Below are 19,843 nucleotides of genomic sequence, written 5' to 3'. Positions count from 1 at the left end.
CAACAGGTGTAATAAGACCCATCAATCACGTTTAACCCGTTGGGCTGATCGGTTATTGCCTTTCGATTTCGACGTTCTGCCTATTTCAGCATGCGAATTGGGAATAGTCGATTATTTATCTCGCTTTCCAACTTTTGAGGCACCTCTGCCGAGTAATTCTGACGAACAATATGTGGTTAAATGTATTAGCTGATTTTTCGATGCGTGCAATTTCCTGGACTGTTGGGTTCATGACTCTAACACCGTATTCTTTATCGAATAACTTGTCGATTAACTCGATGGATCGACAGCCTCGAATTTTTCCTACTTCAATTAAGTCGATTTCAAGCAGTAATATTTTCCACGCTCGGGAGATATCTTCCGGAGGGGAAATCAGAACTAAATGCAATTACGATTCTAATTTGGTTGGTTGCGATCAACTGCTAGAGGGCGTCGAATTCCGTGCCAACTGTCCTGTTTGCTCTTATTCTCAACGTGAAACACCGCTACAGGGCGAATATTCTATTGACATTCGCGTTAACCAATTATATAACCAATTCAAACGAAACAAGTGTTTTTTCAGTTCTTCGCTAGAGGGCGCCGCAGTGTATGTTCAAAATTTCAGCCGATCATATTTGAGTTGGTTTAATTCATTCTATGTCACTTTCCCAGCATGTTTTCTAATTTGCTGGCCATTCTGGTTATTCTTTTGGTTATTTATCGCAGTGGTCAATTGGTTTCCGTCATTTATTTATCTAATCGGAGTTTTCTCGATTTCCAATATCACTTGGGTTTACTGGAGTTTGGTTTTCTTTAAGCTATTCGTTTTTCAGACTGTCAGTATGAAACCTTCGCGAGATGATAGCTTTGAGCAATTGCTGAATCAGTTCGTGCCGATCAATCGGTCGTGGTTCTCGTCAGATCGTGCGAGGCCGAGATTTCGTTCAGGGGCAGTTCGCCCGAAACGACCAACATGAAATAGCGTGCAGAGGTTTTGAAGGGCCAGTACGCCCGTATTCTGGCAAACTTTAGCTGGCGGAGGCTGCGGAAATTTGGTCCAGTGGGTCGACCTACACAACCAGTCCTCAGCTTGGGCATTCTTAAGTCTCCTGTTGTCGCTCCAGATCGGAAGTCGCGGTGAGGTGTAGCAAGAATTTTGGATGCAGATGTGTTGTCAGAGCTTACAGACGAAGATCCTAGCCTTCGTTTGATGAAACGGGCTCTGATTAACAATAAAAACAAAAATTTTTGCAGATTCGACGCGTACTTGAAATCTTTTTGGCAGTGTTCAGCAGTAGTAGACGGTTGTTTTGTGAAGAACAACCGGATTCCTATCCCAAATTGTCTACAAACACACCTTTTGCACGACATCACAGATCACACGCGGGACAAGTTACCATGGTGGACGCGGCACAAAAAATTTGGTGGCCCCGGATGTATCGAGAAATTATTCAGCTGTGTAAAGACTGCCCTCAGTGTACTAAATTTGGTAAGAATCCTAAAGCTAACGCTTCGTTTAAATCTTCCACACCTTATCTCTATTGTCCGCCCGAATGAGGAACTCCAGCTCGATTAAGCGGGTCCTCTTCTGATTCTGAAGGTAATGATATATACATCTTGGTGGCAATCGACCGGTACTCCAAGTATCCGTCAGCTATGATTACTCAATCAACTGGGGGTAAAATGAAAATTAATTTCTTGAAATCTAATATTCAACAACATAGTATTCCCAAATCAACAAATTAAAACAGATCAGTATTCGAGTGCCAAAAATTATTTGGTTCAAGCATTCTGTAAGGAACAAAATATTCGTCAGCAATTCTGCCCGGTCGGTAACCATCGTGGTTGTGGTTTTGTGGAACGTTCTATTCAGACCATCAAACGTCGTTTCGGAGCTTTTAGATTAAATCTGGATTTTTCCAATGTACAAGACACACTTCGGCACATCATTGAAGATATTTGGGTGACTAAGAACTCCGTTACAGGTTTTTTTATTTTTTTGAATTAGACTTTGGTCGACCACCAAACACAGAGTTGTCTCTTGTGGCGAATCGTTTTTCCTCGAGTGTTCATTTAGATAATCAACATTTGGAGCGAGATCTTCTTGCTGCCGAACAGCGTTGGGAGCAATGTGACAGCCGAACCAGAAGTTAGTTGGATTATTTAGTTATTATTATTCCGAACAAGCTGGATATATTTCTCAAATTTCTTAATAGGAAATCTGGCCGGGAACGTTTCAAACCTTTCACAGGTAAAATCGTCAGAATTACTTGGTCTACATATATTACTGAAAAAGATAAGGTGATAAGAAAAAATCATATTGCGGTGCGTCTTTAATCAAGATCTGCAGGTGTTTAAGGAAAACAGGCAACGCCGGTCAAAAAGGGGCAGAAACGCCCCATTGTGTTTTCGTCTTCCTCGACTTCGCCGGAGGACAATCGCTTCTACGCCACTGCGTTCAAATTCGTCATCACGTGAATCGGCTCAGGACATTATTCCGGACGCTCCAGGTATTCGTCAAATTATCCGCGACACTACTCCTGTTGTGGACCTTACGGCCTGTTCCTCTACGTCAGAAATTTACTTCTGGATGCGTCGGGCACTAAAGCTCAGGCTCCTTCACCGTCGAACCGTCAAAATCTTCAATTATGACTTGCCCGGATCTGATTCCAACCTCCTCAGATGATTCAGATGATGATTCCTCAGTCCCGAAAACACAAGAGTGCTCTGAGGGATCGAATTCGGCAGTACCCAGTACCAGGCCCTTCAGGTCGCCGTATTTTGGCGACTGGCTCGGATAACGATATCAATATTTCTTCGGCATCCAACTCCTCTCGCACATCGTGTCGTCAAAAAAATAAACTTCTTTTTCGGCAGCCAAATTCGGCATTCTGTGAATTTTATTGATTCACCATCTGATTTGCCACAAGTTTCAAGGAGTCCAGTTGTGATTTCTCCGGATAAGAAGGTCCGATTCGCCCAAGCCGCCGGCCAAGTGGAATCTGCTCAAGTGGAACCGCTTATGGTGGGTTCATCCAGTGAGGCCATAGGATATACACTCGTTTCCCAACTGCTAAATCGTCGTCAGACAACCCGATGAGAAAAACGAAAATTAAAATCAGTCATTTCAAACTCAATAACCATTAATCTCGCATTAGCAACTTCGTCAAAATTTGTTTGAGTACTTCACCTTTATCAATAGCTACATAGCTCTCGCTTTAAACTGTTATCACAATTGTTACCTTTCATTTATGTTCATATGTACCATTTGATTTTTTCTCTGGAGGGGGAAATGTGGTGCAGTGTTAGTTTGTATTATTCATGACGTCATACTTATCTTAGTTCGGTAATCTGTTTTTGGATATCAAGGTCGTTATCGACCTGTCAAACAACGGTTCAATTCTGCGCATTTTATTTTTTCACTCTCTCTAGTCAACGTATGCAAGATTTAAGTAGACACAATTTAATTGTCATGACATGATATATTGATGTTACTTGTTTATTTATACTCTCAAGATGAATTAAATCTTCACTAATTTTTATCTAAGTCCATCAAGTTACCACATGGGTATCGCACGCAGAAAAAGCGCGTTGTTCTGGTCAAAACCTTCCTTTATCAAGAACGTTTTTATTGCCTCAAGAAAATCTGCGCATTATTCGACAAAGTCCTAGATCTGCCACTTGGGTACCCACATAAACTTTCTGCCTAATTTAGAGTTTCCGTACCTGTTAATATCAGCATCGGATCCACCGGCAAAGACGTCTAAAATGGGTAGGTTGTGGTGACGCTTCTCAACCAAGCACTCCTCAAATGAACTACGCAGCTCTCGAATATGATTCTGCCCTTCATCTTTTTCGGCTGATTTTGAACCACATACGACGACTAAGTGGGTATTCACTGATGAAAGTAGATGAAGATTTTCAAAATTGCTGAAATTTAAAAATTTAACAATTTCAAAACAACTTTGTAAAAATTAACAGCGACGAGGGGAAAACGTAGGTGGCCATAGAAATAAACATGATAAATAGAACAAAAAAGTGGGCATACTTTAGTCTCTTTGAAACTGATCATGAAATGTGGCGATATTAGGACATTTCATAGAGTAATGTCAGGGGCTATTCTCATGCGCGAAGGTTCGTAAGCGCCAAAATTCGGAACCAATCAATGTTTTTTAAAGTTCCCATAATTACCTCAATTTATCACTCTTTGTTCCGACTGTTGGAAATGATGAGGAACGTTAAAATTGGGTGTTTTAGTTTTTTTTAGATTTTAATTTTTGTTTTTCAAGGAAAGTCAGGTACCACAAATAATGACCGGAATGGGTCGAGCTATATATCATTTTAAAGCCTTTTCAGTCATGATTGAAATGACAATTGAAAAATTCTTCAAAAATTTTCCCAGTGTCGAGTAAAACCAGTTAGAAATCTTTGAATTTTGGCCTAATTTTGAGCGCAAAAAAAATATACCGCAAAAAGAAGCATGGTAATTAGTGAAGCGTTTACCCCCTGCCAGTTTACCACGTTTACCACAACTGCCATTCAATGCCACCCCCCTTTATAGTTGAACAAGGGGTGAGGGGTTATTTATTGGTTTTTTTGGGGAGGGGGTTAATGATTGACACCCCCAGTTTACCGCTCCCCTCTTTAGTGAGGAGTGACGTTGAAGCATGGCGTATAGTAAAAAGCAAAGCATACATTTTGAAAACTTCCCGCAAAATTTGGAAAATTTCTGCAAAGTTAATCGAAATTAGTTCTAGGAATAAAATGTATTACAATCGACTATAATGGATTTAATGTATTTTTTTTAAAATTAACCATTATAATGGATTAGCTTGGCAAAACTTATCGATTTGAGTGCCGAAAATAATAGATTATAATCGATTTTAATTGATAATAACGGATTATCTTTTTTTCAAAATAATCGATTATATTGGCAATATAAACAATTTCGTGGTCTGAAATTTACATCTGTAATGAATTAGAATGGATTATTTTTGATTATTTATTATGATGGTTTTTGACGCGTTTTTCTCAATTTGGGTTAGGATTAATTTTTTCTCTTATACTGGTTTTTGGAGATTTAACCTTCTTAATCTTTGTTGAGGTACGTAAGAGGCTTCCTGTGATATAACTTTCTTATCAATTAACAAAGTAGTTTCCGCGTAATTCTGCATTAATTGAAAAAAGCCAAAATGACCCATTTTTCGGGGTAAAATTTTTGTTGAGAAAAAATAGCACCATATTAATTCTGGTGAAATTCTAAGCAACTTTTGTTCTCTTCACTTTTTGTCTAATCTTAACCCAATTTGAGAAAAACGCGTTTGAAAAATCAAGTTTTGTTCGTTTTGTCCGGATAATTTAAACCAGCACTGTATACTAATGAAAACATGGCTAGCCGTTTACTGTTTAAAAGGAAGAGAATGTTCCGACCAGTCTTAAAAAAGCATCAATTTTGTTTTTCAAATTAGTGTCATTTTTTCGCGTGGTGTGATAATAATTTCTCTAAGAAAACTATACTTAAGGCATATTCAACATTCAGTAAAATAAGCAAGTTTGACAACAATTTTGCAGCACAGTAGGTTAATCAAATTGACAAATTCTCCGATCCTCAGTTGTAGCACGTTTTCTTAGCATGAAAAAGAAAACAAAAATTAAAAAAAAACACCCTCGAAATTAAGTGTTCAGAACAATGAGCTGAGAACAAATTTTCTGCAAAGGTTTTATAGACAAAAATGTTGCTGTTTTTTTCAAGGTGTGTTTTCGTGCTCATGAAACCAGAGCTCAACCCTTCTCTTGCATTTCAAATCATAAAAAGGACTGATATAATCACACCACCCTCGAGAGAGTAAAAATTAGCCAATGATTGGGTGGAAAAGTGTGAAAAAAGGATACCTAAAATCATTGATTGAAAAATTTGAAGCATTTTTTAAATTTCGATTCGGAAGGGTTTACAAAAATTTTTTGGAAGGATTTATCATTTTAAAAGTATGATATGAAGAATTGTTTATCATGGGCGCTTCCTTTTTAAAATTATCCCATTTAGAGAAAACTGGCTTAAGTTAATTACTTTTTGAAACACAAACAGTTTTTCGAGATTTTTACACTTTTGCTGTTTGATATTGGAATTTACTATCCCTTTAACAGAAGAGAACTGAAATTGAAGCGAGAACAAAATTCAAGCCGCAACAAAATGAAAGATTTTGTTTTTGAAAAAAATTATCACGATCCACATAAGAGGCTTGACAACGTTCATCTATTGTTAATAACTAAAATAGTGAATAAATTAAACAGAAGTCATGACTCTAAGTTTTCGAAATTAGAATTCAATCACCTTTTTTGTGGCCTGTTTAGTTTTTTTGTTCGTTAGTGAAGTTTGGTTTCTTCTTACCAAAGAAACCCAATTGAGCTTAAAAAGAAAACAAAATTCAAGCCGCGAAAAAATAAATTCTAAGCTGGAACAATTTTAAGACCACTCATATTTCGAGGCGAGAACAATGATTCAATTAAAATCGACTCCATGCGATTTCTATTGGATAAAGTAGTTTGCACAAAATTCAAAAAAAAATGGGTAGGTTTTGGAAAAGCCCTTTTTGATTACTGCGCGAAAAATCAAAACGCGAAAAAAAAAATTGAGCGTGAACAAAATGTAAAATTTTTAAGCAAGCAAGAAAGATTTAACAAACAAATCAACTGAAATCAAAGCTGAAAGTAAAAAAAAAAAACTTTGGTAACATTCTACTGTATCTGAAGAAAAAATTTAGTTCGAAAGTATGAGAAATTAAATACCAGAAGTGTCTCCGGGTTATAATAACTTCAAAAAGAATTTTAAAAAGCAACACGAAATTAGGTGACACGAGAGTGATATTAAATTTCTTTCGTCTATATGGTTTGCTATATGTAACAAACCATATAGATGTTATATGGTTTGCTATATGTAACACCTAATTTGGACAAGCTATCAGTAAAATGTTAAAAAGTAAAAGCATGTTCAGGTGGTTTATCTACACCAAACACGCAATATTGATGTAAGCTTTAAGCCACGCAAAATCCTGTGCAACGGACTCAAGTCACGACCAAATTAGTTTCATTGTAAGAAAAATGTCATTGAAAACCAAATCTCGTTGAAAGGAAGAACACTAAATTAAGGTGTGTGTTTCAGGCAAAAACATTTTCCTCGGTTTGTCCAATAAACCAAAGAGTCCAAAGTTCCACCTCAATTCGCGGCAAGAAGAATCAGTCAATTGAAATCGATTGGAATAGGACAAAATGAATGGCAGAAAACTCAAGAAAAATGTTAATAGATTATCGCATGGAAGTATTTTCTACTCAGTAAATTTTCTACTCACTAATATTTTTCTCGGTATAGCTATTAAGCCTCTATGTTTTTTTTTGGTTAAAAACTAGAGAATACTTTTTGAAGACAAGGTTGTTTAGAAGAGGAGGCGTCACATTGTCGAGCAGTTGCATTTCGACGACCTCTCAAGATTGTTTGCACGAAACATTAACTTGGAAACTAATTAATTGTTTTGTCTTACCCAACTTAATTCTCTTCTCTGGTGAGAGTACTTTCGATCCAATCACATACATCTGTTTGTGACTGTCCAACGTTAGCAAATCAATCACGTGAAAGTTTTCCTTCTTTTTGTGAGCCGTCAGAGCTTTCCACGTTTCGGCATTTTTCGAGTTCAATTTGCTGGAGTCTGTGGCGAGACCAGAGAGAAGGATGACAATTTGGTTTTTATCCAGTTTCTGCATCATACTGATAACAGGTGAAATTATAAAACATGACTTCCAAAACATCAGAATTCATCAAAGAATTCTTTACTCAGAAAAAAATATAACAAGGATAGCCGGTTACTGCGCAAATAGAACAGAATGTCCGACCATAGACTTAGAAAAAACGAAAAAAAAATTCTCTAGAACTTAGGCATATTTGACAGTCATAAAAAAATAAGCAAATGGGAAAACAGTTTTTATAGAAAAAAATTAGAAATTCAAAAAAAAATGTAGAACCATCAAAAACTTTTCATGTTTTTCAATTTTTTGTGAATTTGCAAAAAAAATGTTAGGGATTTTTCCAAAAATGGCACCAGCAAATTCCAAAACATAACTTTACTTGAGTCAAACTAAGTTTTTAACGCTCAAATGAAGTATAAATAAGTTATAAATAAGCCATATTTTAAACCTGCTCGCTCACCTTAGTCGCTCGAAATTAAACCAAAAAAACAAAAAATTCAAACAAGATTTTTCTCATAAATGAGGATTTTTTTCGAAATGCTTAAACGTCATTCGAATCACAACTGCAAATGGTTTAATTTGATATATCACTCGACACTTTCCGATGATTTTCTGTGTCAGCTGATTTCGTGTCAAAAACCAAAGAAGAAAAAGTTTAACAGACACCCAAATACAAAACTCCTCCCCATTTTTCAAATGTTCGGAACAACAAGTTGGAGCAAAAACTAGTATGAGCACCAAACTGGTACCCACAGTAGTGGATTTAAAAGGGGGAGCGGGTTGGACGCTCTCTTCCTCAAGATGTCGACGCCCTGATTACCCTTTGGTACTGTTTTGGGACATCATCTTTTGCTAGTCGTCCCCAAAAAGTTTTAAGGCCATTATATGCCGATTTTGATAGGGGTTGTCGTGCAGTGTTAGTTTGTATTATTCATGACATCATGCTTATTGTAGTTCGTTATTCTATTTTTGGATATCAAGGTCGTTATCAACCTGTCAAACAACGGCTCAATTCTACGCAGCTTATTTATTCACTCTCTCTAGTCAACTTATGCAAGGTTTGGGTTGACACAGTTTAATTGTCATGACATGATATATTGATGTTTCTTTTTTATTTATACACTCATGATGAATCAAATCTTAACTAATTTTGTCTTAGTCCATCAAGTTACCACATGGCGCAGCCAGCAGTTCCTGTTTCAGACGACCGGACTGACCTATTAGGTGTTCCAGTTTTTTGGCACAAACCAAGGTCCGATCCACCCAGTAGTTGGGATTCATGGATAGGGCAATTCAACCTTGCCATCATTCTGCGGGAGCGTTGCGATCCCCGCGAATTGTTAAGACCGCCGTGAAAAGTTCACGATGATCCGGCCCCAAAACCGGAGGTCGTTGAAACTACTGAGGATGCGGCATGAACAGCTAGTTGGGATGCCAGAGACGAGGCAGCTGTTCACAGAGTGGACGAGCTTAATGAAGAACGGCGAGCTAAAGGCCCCAGAGTTGCTCCGAGTGTCTTTTTCTATGAGGTTCAACAACGCATCAAATCTCGTCTTTTTTTCCCTGAGTTCTGAAGGTAGAAAACGCTTTCTTCAGAGTTATCCTCATGTGGATCTTAGTGCTATTTCATCTAAATACTTTTATGATAACTGTGTTCTTCTCTTTAAAAGGAGAAAAACTTTATCATTGAACGTCTTCAATTTTATAACGCCGATCGTGAGAGTCTAGAAGCTTTCCAGTTGCGTCTTACGGGTCGCAGCCCTGTGTGGTTGGACGATAGATCAATAGAAAGAAGTCGTGCGAGATACCTTCATCGCGAAAACGCGTTATAAGGATATTCAACGTGAATTATGCATTCGTCCAGGTAACATTCCAGAAGAAACTATAAAGTCGGCATTGTTGCAGGAGAAGGGGGCCCAAACCGCATCATGTTTATAAAAACAACTTGGATCTCCGTCAGTAACGGGCAGCTTCTCCCATAGGGGGTCCAGTTTGGCCCAGAATGTACGCAATAAGCAGGAAATAACATAATCGGTGCAGGTGAAGAAACTATCTGATCGGATCAATCGGGCTCAGTTGAACAGTAGGCCGAAAGGAAACGTCAACTCAAAAGATACTAAGCTTTGCTATTTCTGTGGCAATAGGTTTTCCACCAATCACAAGCAAAGTTGTCCGGCAAGAATTGTCACTTGTAAAAACTGCAGCAAGAAAGGTCATTTTGCAAAATGTTGCAACTCCAAAAATTTGGCTAATGTAGACGCGGAATCGGATGAGACTACTGAGGAGACCTGCAATTTCATTACGTCTGATAGTGAATCAGAATTTGCAGTCATGGCGGTGGAAGCTGTCTCTCGCCCACTTAAGTCTTTTCCCATTGCTGAATTGGTGAAGAAACTGGAAGTTGTCTATTCGGCTACAGGAAAATTGCGTTGTATACAAATCACTCTTCGTTGCAATCAGATATTTTTCAAAGCCAAGGTTGATACAAGAAGCCCTGCTTCCTTTGTAAATAGGAGAACGGTAGAACACATCGTAAAATCACTGCCTTCAGCAGTAGTTATCATTGAAAAGGAATATCCGATAGACTTAGTGTATGTTGACTATAATCGGAAACGAATTGAGCTGATGGGCTGGAATGTGAAGTCAGCCAAAATTCTCATTTCGGAGATTTGCACGCGTTTTCTGCTGGGTCTAGAGTTGCAATCTCAATTGGGGGTCCGGACAACGCATGTAAGACCGCTCAGACCACTGGTGGGCGAAATTTCCTAGTCGGACACGAATGAGACGTCGGAGTTTTGGAGATCGCATTATCACAAGAAGTTTCAACATTTTTTTTCTCGCATTGGCACAGGAAAGAATCATCAAGTTTTCTCCAAATTCAGGTCGCCGCTTCTTCCCTGTCAAGAAAAAGGTAGGCGGGTTCGTGTTCATATTCAGAACAAAGTTGGAAATGAAATTCGGAAACGAATTCAAGAAGGCCACATTGTGAGACTAAACAAATGCACGGGTGAACATTTTATATCTCCGATTGTGATCACAGCGAAGACAGATGGATCGGTTAAGTTGGCAATGGATGCGAAACTTATGAATGATCAAATCCATAAGAACCAATATCAAATGCCAAACATATTGGAGTTGTTGGACTCAACTGCCCAGATAGTCACGTCGAATAAGAATGGTGATGTTTGGTTCAGGTCGTTGGATCTGAAATATGCATTCAGTCAAATTCCACTGAGTGATGTCGTTAGTAGCCAATGTAATTTCAACAAATTTTGTGGGGAACAAACAGGGACTTATCATTTCAAGACTGGCTTTTATGGACTTACCTTTATGCCCAAAGAATTCCAAAAAGTGATGGACAATAATCTTCAGCGGTTGTCGGGAGTTTTTTTTCTTGGACGATATTCTTATCGTTTCGAAAGGCTCAGTGGTGGATCACAATATTCTGGTGGATAAAGTGTTCGTCAGGCTAGAGGAGGAAAGATTTGCCCTTGAATTTTCGAATCGTGAATTTTCCTCAAATCATGAGCCGTGGTTGGGCTTCGACATCAATTCAGAAGGTTACAGACCGAAGCGATCTAAAATCGATGCAGTGTTAGCTCTTGAACAACCAAAGACGTTAGAACAACTTCGGTCATTTATGGGCATACTCAATCAATTGTAAAGATTTCTGCCAAACCTCCAGGTCAATTCGGACCAACTCTGCTTGTTATTGAAGGCGAGTAAAAAAAACAAGTTCTTATGGTGGGACGTGCAACAGTCTAACTTTTCCAACATTCTTCAACTGATAGCCAATATCACGAAAATGTTCCAATATGACCAAAATCCTAACACAAGGGTAAAATGCTATGCTAGTCACAGTGTTTTGGGAGCGGCGTTAGAGCAAGAAGTGGAATTTTCTAATTTGCTGGCCATTCTGGTTATTCTTTTGGTTATTTATCGCAGTGGTCAATTGGTTTCCGTCATTTATTTATCTAATCGGAGTTTTCTCGATTTCCAATATCACTTGGGTTTACTGGAGTTTGGTTTTCTTTAAGCTATTCGTTTTTCAGACTGTCAGTATGAAACCTTCGCGAGATGATAGCTTTGAGCAATTGCTGAATCAGTTCGTGCCGATCAATCGGTCGTGGTTCTCGTCAGATCGTGCGAGGCCGAGATTTCGTTCAGGGGCAGTTCGCCCGAAACGACCAACATGAAATAGCGTGCAGAGGTTTTGAAGGGCCAGTACGCCCGTATTCTGGCAAACTTTAGCTGGCGGAGGCTGCGGAAATTTGGTCCAGTGGGTCGACCTACACAACCAGTCCTCAGCTTGGGCATTCTTAAGTCTCCTGTTGTCGCTCCAGATCGGAAGTCGCGGTGAGGTGTAGCAAGAATTTTGGATGCAGATGTGTTGTCAGAGCTTACAGACGAAGATCCTAGCCTTCGTTTGATGAAACGGGCTCTGATTAACAATAAAAACAAAAATTTTTGCAGATTCGACGCGTACTTGAAATCTTTTTGGCAGTGTTCAGCAGTAGTAGACGGTTGTTTTGTGAAGAACAACCGGATTCCTATCCCAAATTGTCTACAAACACACCTTTTGCACGACATCACAGATCACACGCGGGACAAGTTACCATGGTGGACGCGGCACAAAACATTTGGTGGCCCCGGAGGTATCGAGAAATTATTCAGCTGTGTAATGACTGCCCTCAGTGTACTAAATTTGGTAAGAATCCTAAAGCTAACGCTTCGTTTAAATCGTCCACACCTTATCTCTATTGTTCGGCCCGAATGAGGAACTCCAGCTCGATTAAGCGGGTCCTCTTCTGATTCTGAAGGTAATGATATATACATCTTGGTCGCGATCGACCGGTACTCCAAGTATCCGTCAGCTATGATTACGCAATCAACTGGGGGTAAAAAGAAAATTAATTTCTTGAAATCTAATATTCAACAACATAGTATTCCCAAATCAACAAATTAAAACAGATCAGTATTCGGGTGCCAAAAATTATTTGGTTCAAGCATTCTGTAAGGAACAAAATATTCGTCAGCAATTCTGCCCGGTCGGTAACCATCGTGGTTGTGGTTTTGTGGAACGTTCTATTCAGACCATCAAACGTCGTTTGGGAGCTTTTAGATTGAATCTGGATTTTTCCAATGTACAAGACACACTTCGGCACATCATTGAAGATATTTGGGTGACTAAGAACTCCGTTATAGGTTTTTTTTTATTTTTTTGAATTAGACTTTGGTCGACCATCACCACAGAGTTGTCTCTTGTGGCGAATCGTTTTTCCTCGCGTGTTAATTTAGATAATCAACATTTGGAGCGAGATCTTCTTGCTGCCGAACAGCGTTGGGAGCAATGTGACAGCCGAACCAGAAGTTAGTTGGATTATTTAGTTATTAATATTCCGAACAAGCTGGATATATTTCTCAAATTTCTTAATAGGAAATCTGGCCGGGAAAGATTCAAACCTTTCAAAGGTAAATCGTCAGAATTACTTGGTCTACATATATTACTGATAAAGATAAGGTGATAAGAAAGAATCATATTGCGGTGCGTTTTTAATCAAGATCTGCAGGTGTTTAAGGAAAACAGGCAACGCCGGTCAAAAAGGGGCAGAAACGCCCCATTGTGTTTTCGTCTTCCTCGACTTCGCCGGAGGACAATCGCTTCTACGCCACTGCGTTCAAATTCGTCATCACGTGAATCGGCTCAGGACATCATTCCGGACGCTCCAGGTATTCGTCAAATTATCCGCGACACTACTCCTGTTGTGGACCTTACGGCCTGTTCCTCTATGTCAGAAATTTACTTCTGGATGCGTCGGGCACTAAAGCTCAGGCTCCTTCACCGTCGAACCGTCCAAATCTTCAATTATGACTTGCCCGGATCTGATTCCAACCTCCTCAGATGATGATTCCTCAGTCCCGAAAACACAAGAGTGCTCTGAGGGATCGAATTCGGCAGTACCAGGCCCTTCAGGTCGCCATTTTTTGGCAACTGGCTCGGATAACGATATCAATATTTCTTCGGCATCCAATTCCTCTCGCACATCGTGTCGTCAAAAAAATAAACTTCTTTTTTCGGCAGCCAAATTCGGCATTCTGTGAATTTTATTGGTTCACCATCTGATTTGCCACAAGTTTCAAGGAGTCCAGTTGTGATTTTTCCGGATAAGAAGGTCCGATTCGCCCAAGCCGCCGGCCAAGTGGAATCTGCTCAAGTGGAACCGCTTATGGTGGGTTCATCCAGTGAGGCCATATGATATACACTCGTTTCCCAACCGCTAAATTGTCGTCAGACAATCCGATGAGAAAAAAACGAAAATTAAAATCAGTCATTTCAAACTCAATAACCATTAATCTCGCATTAGCAACTTTGTCAAATTTTTTTTGAGTACTTCACCTTTATCAATAGCTACATAGCTCTCGCTTTAAACTGTTATCACAATTGTTACCTTTCATTTATGTTCATATGTACCATTTGATTTTTTCTCTGGAGGGGGAAATGTGGTGCAGTGTTAGTTTGTATTATTCATGACGTCATACTTATCTTAGTTCGTTAATCTATTTTTGGATATCAAGGTCGTTATCGACCTGTCAAACAACGGTTCAATTCTGCGTATTTTATTTTTTCACTCTCTCTAGTCAACGTATGCAAGATTTAAGTAGACACAATTTAATTGTCATGACATGATATATTGATGTTACTTGTTTATTTATACTCTCAAGATGAATTAAATCTTCACTAATTTTTATCTAAGTCCATCAAGTTACCACATGGGTATCGCGCGCAGAAAAAGCGCGTTGTTCTGTTCAAAACCTTCCTTTATCAAGAACGTTTTTTTTTATTGCCTTAAGAAAATCTGCGCCTTATTCGACAAAGTCCTAGATCTGCCACTTGGGTACCCACATAAACTTTCTGCCTAATTTAGAGTTTCCGTACCTGTTAATATCAGCATCGGATCCACCGGCAAAGACGTTTAAAATGGGTAGGTTGTGGCGACGCTTTTCAACCAAGCACTCCTCAAATGAACTACGCAGCTCTCGAATATGATTCTGCCCTTCATCTTTTTCGGCTGATTTTGAATCACATACGACGACTAAGTGGGTATTCTCTGATGAAAGTAGATGAAGATTTTCAGAATTGCTGAAATTTAAAAATTTAACAACTTTAAAACAACTTTGTAAAAATTAACAGCGACGAGGGGAAAACGTAGGTGGCCATAAAATAAACATGATAAATAGAACAAAAAAGTGGGCATACTTCAGTCTCTTTGAAATTGATCATGAATTGTGGCGATATTAGGACATTTCATAGAGTAATGTCAGGGGCTATTCTCATGCGCGAAGACTCGAAAGCGCCAAAATTAGTTACCAATCAATGTTCTTTAAAATTTCCATAACTACCTCAATTTATCACTCATGGTTCCGACTGTTGGAAATGATGAGGAACGGTAAAATTGGGTGCTTTAGTTTTTTTTTTTAATTTTTAATTTTTGTTTTCACGGAAAATCAGGTACCACAAATAATGACCGGAATGGGTCGAGCTATATATCATTTTAAAGCCTTTTCAGTCATGATTGAAATGACAATTGAAAACTCTTCAAAAATTTTCCCAGTGTCGAGTAAAACCAGTTAGAAATCTTTGAGTTTTGGCCTAATTTCGAGCGCAAAAAGAATATACCGCAAAAAGAAGCATAGTAATTAGTGAAGCGTTTACCCCCTGCCAGTTTACCACAACTGCCATTCGCCGCCACCCCCCCCCCCCCCCTTATAGTTGAACAAGGGGGAGGGGTTATTTATTGGTTTATTTTGGGGAGGGGGTTAATGATTGACACACCCAGTTTAGCACTCCCCTCTTTAGTGAGGGGTGACGTTGAAACATGGCGTTTAGTAAAAAGCAAAGCATACATTTTGAAAATTTCCCGCAAAATTTGGAAAATTTCTGCTAAGTTAATCGAATTTAGTTCTAAGAATAAAATGTATTACAATCGACTATAATAGATTATAATGTTTTTTCTCAAAAAAATTATCCATTATAATGGATTATCTTGGCAAAACGTATCGATTTGAGTGCCGAAAATAATAGAGTATAGTCGATTTTAATTGAAAATAATGGATTTTTTTTTTCAAAAATAATCGATTATAATGGCAAAATAATCAATTTCGTGGTTTGAAATTTACATCTGTAATGGATTATAATGGATCATTTTTGTCTCGGGAATCCATTATAATCGCTAGAATCCATGGGCGCACGGTGTGGGTATGGTATGTTTGGAAAACGTTGGCAACCAGAATTGAAATAAGAGCGGTCATTCCACGCCATCCCTGGCACGCGAATGGTTTACTCGTAACTTCAAACTTTTCTGGATTGGAAATTTTATTTGACTTCAGTCTATGGTGTCTCGCAAGAAAATAGTTGGTCGCCTTGTTGCGTGATATATTGACAAACCATGATATTGATAGCAAACTAGAGTAAGCAGTTCAGTCATTAAATTAAAGTGTAATGATTGAACTACCCGCATCCAAGTTTAGGCGTAAGTAATCGATTATAACAGATTATTATGATAGTTTTTTGACAATTATAATTGATTATAATTACCAAAACTAGGCGTTTAAAGGGTTTATAATTGACTATAATCGTGATACTTTTCAAGAGTTTATAATCTCTTATAATCGATTATAATTGATTATAGCTCTTACAATAAACCCTTAAAATCAATTATAACCGATTATAATCAATTATAATCTCTTATTTTACCGATATTTTGTCAATTCAAAATCATATTCGAATTATATTTTATGGGTTATTTTTTGTGTCAGTAAGAAAATCTCTAAAAGAGAGATCCTTGAACATTTTGGTTCATCTGAACAAAAGTTTCACCACGAAACAAAAGTTCGAAGATCGTTTCATATTAGTGGAAAATTTCCCGCGGTAGATGAAAAATAAATCTTCCGAATCAATCATGAAACTAAATCAATTTGCTGATGTTTTGGTGGTTAAAAAAGCTTAAAATATGCATCACAAAACAACTCTAACGAAAAAAAAATGAAAAAAAAATCTTATGATTTTGCATTGATTGGAAAACTTTAAAAACATTTGTCTCATTTTTCATGGGAACCAACGTCTACAAAAAACAGAAAATATAAGAAAATTAGATGCAACTTCGAAGACATAATTGACAAACAAAAGGGATTAAAATCAATTACAATCGATTAAAACGGATTTTTATGCAAAACTAATGAATCAGAAATTTGAATAAAAATAATGAATTATAATCAATTATAATTGATTATAATTGTATCGAAAATTTACATATAAATAATTGATTATAATGGATTATAATTAATTACAATTTGATTTTGAAAAGAGAGATTATAACCAATTATTAATTGATCAAAATCGATTGTTTCTCAATTTTAGTAAGACAGGTACTAAAACCGTAATATAATCAATTATTAACGCTTGAAACTGGATGCGGGTACTTATGTAGTTCGCTCAAGAGATCATGGTTTGTCAATACAACGCTACAAAGCCATCAAGATGTTCTGTTTAGTTAAAACTTCCGGAGAATCTTTTTCCTTATTCCGCCCAAAAACTAGTTGCTAGCACCTCTAATGATTAAATGAAAGATTGTTTTCTGTCTTGAAGTCTTTTTCAACTTAACCAATCACAACTGAAAGTTTTCTTCCGGTAAGAGTACTGAGGCAAACTGTGCTAGGTAAAAAAGACGACAGGCCACTAAGACGGCAAGACATTAAGACGACAAATAAGTGTAATTACACGTAAAATGAGCAGTACGAATTTAAGCGCTTTAAATTTCTCAGAAATACAATGTGGAGAGTTGCGCGTAGCGTCCTCTTGAAGTCCCATAAAAAAAACTGTCGTCTTAACGGCTCTCGTCTTGTTTGCCAGTCAACGGGGTAGAAATTACGTGCTACGCACAACAAACGCTTACACTCGCCGATGCAGCCCAATTTAAATTTCAACTATGACAGTTAGCATAGCACAAACAGAAGTATAATTCGAAGTATTCTTAAAATAAATGCAAGACATACTTAAGACCAACGCTAAAAGAGCCCACCGCACTGGAGTTTCCAGGAAAATTTTCGATTATAATGGAAAAAGTAGCAAAAAACCGATATAATCAACTTTCATGACGCATGTAACCTCGAAAACCAGGGAGAGGGGGGGGGGGGTGTTGGTTTTTTGTTTTGAAAGGAAGCTAAACATAAGATGGGGAAGTAAATAAGTAAACTAGATAATTAAGCTGTAAATAACATTAGAAATTAAGAGATTGTATAAGAAAAGACGTGTGAAGGAAATAAAATGAAAACTAAAACAGTTTACAATTTTCTCAGCCAGTTTTGCAATTTTCTATAAAAAACGTGTGTTAGGCCAAAAGAAGCTGTCCTAAGTACTTTTAAGAACACTGCACTTCGTTTGAAAATACAGACAAGTTCAGACACTTGAAACGGGTTGTATTGATTTGACACACGCACAAAAAAAAAAAGAAATTTTTTGTTCCTTTTTAATTGATTATGAAAAACTATTTTTGATTTCGAGACTGACCATGATAACCAAATAAAATCAACTATTATTCATATAACTCCAGTGCAAAAATCATAACAGGCAAATAACTAAACATTTTTGCTTTAACACAAATTATAATTGAAATTGTCGTCCTTTAAATTTTCGGACTTTTTGGCATCCAATTTTTTTTTCGGAATCATAAGACGCCTCAATAAAATAAACGCAAGAATCTAATCACATCAGCTATTTATTTGATTTTGAATAACACTTTATTGTTTGCAAGCGTTTTGACTTCGATGTTAGTGTTTTTTTTACTATGCACATTGGGACTGTTAGTGTAAAAAGACCCAGTTAGCCTACGTTTCGCTTTGTTATTCAATTTGAAAATTGAAAATCTTTATTTGTTTACAAATTTAATTAACTTGACTCTAGTAGCACATTTATTGTTCCGATTTTAGAATAACGCGATGGATAATTGTGCTCGAGCGTTGGTTTTCTCCAGACAAATTCGTTATTTTTAAATAAAAGTTCTGACAGAATTTTTTTGTACCATATAAAACATATTGCTGCCCTGAGCTCAAACTTAAAAAAAAGTTTCTTCGCCGGCGGTGACCTTTTTTTGTAAAATTATGGAGGTTGTTAACTTGAACAACTTGGGATAATACGTGGAATATAATCGTACTATTAACGCGTAAGCTGTTCGTCTATTTAATGTTTTGCTGAGTGCAAATTTCATCTTTTTTCTACTAAACATAGCATTTGGAAGTTGATTTGGCTCGAAAGAAAACAACGCATAAACCATGCCTACAACTTGTCTAAACTTTTAAGAAATTGTCTAAAATTTTATAAAATTAAAAGTGATGCCACAAATTAAACCCCAAATCGGAAAATTTTTGCTTTAATTGTAGTCAATCAAAAATAATACGAAATTTTCAGAGTCAATTGCACATAAAAATAAATCAAAGAGAACCCCTTCTTTGAAGTTCAAGAAAATTCAACATTATCTTCTAAGTTTTGTACAAACAAAAATTTTCTCTATGATAGCCAAAAAATTTCCTTTTCACTATTTCAAATAAGAATTTTTCTTTAATTTGTTTTTTTAATACTTTTTTAAAACCCTGGAGATTATACTTTTTCAAATATTCTTGGACTTTTTAGGAGGCTTGTTTCGATTTAATTTTTTTGCAATTGACCCGGTTGTTTGGGTGCAATTGTTGATTCACTTCAATAAAAACGGCCTTTTCGTGGGGTTGAATTTTGAGCTCAATATTTTGCAAAACAAACAAGGATAGCCGGTTACGGTTACAAATAGAACAGAATATTCAGACCATAGTCACAGAAAAAAAGTAGAAACTTGTTTTTCTTTCTTCAAATTAGTGTCATGCTTTTTTCTGCGTGGTATGATTAAAAAATCTGAACGCAAAAAGAGAGTTTAGGTATATTCCACACACAATCATAGTAAAATGAGCCAATTGGAAAGCAGTTCATGTAGAAAAATGACCAGAAAAACGAGAAAAAAAAAATGTAGAAATTTCAATAAAAAAGACAAATTTTTCAAATTTTTGCGGTCATTTTTCAAGTTTTTGATGTTTGACTCCC

At 37.2% G+C, this 19,843-nt stretch overlaps 1 protein-coding gene across 3 annotated transcripts in view; it reads right to left on the bottom strand.

The window, feature by feature from the left end:
* LOC134845159 (transient receptor potential cation channel subfamily M member 8-like) overlaps positions 1-19,843 on the bottom strand; it is a 77,104-nt gene that overhangs the window by 40,319 nt on the left and 16,942 nt on the right. For all 3 annotated transcript variants that reach the window (XM_063862040.1, XM_063862041.1, XM_063862039.1), the window contains 2 exons: positions 14,654-14,857; positions 7,515-7,738 (listed from right to left, as the gene is read on the bottom strand). In XM_063862040.1, the coding sequence (XP_063718110.1) occupies positions 7,515-7,738; positions 14,654-14,857 (428 nt within the window). The remainder of the gene's footprint in view (positions 1-7,514; positions 7,739-14,653; positions 14,858-19,843) is intronic.

This window comes from Symsagittifera roscoffensis, chromosome 4 (assembly GCF_963678635.1).
Source record: "Symsagittifera roscoffensis chromosome 4, txSymRosc1.1, whole genome shotgun sequence".
Classification (NCBI taxonomy): domain Eukaryota; kingdom Metazoa; phylum Xenacoelomorpha; order Acoela; family Convolutidae; genus Symsagittifera; species Symsagittifera roscoffensis.
Note: the sequence above shows the minus strand (reverse complement) of the source record. Positions and strands in the feature narration are given on the sequence as shown.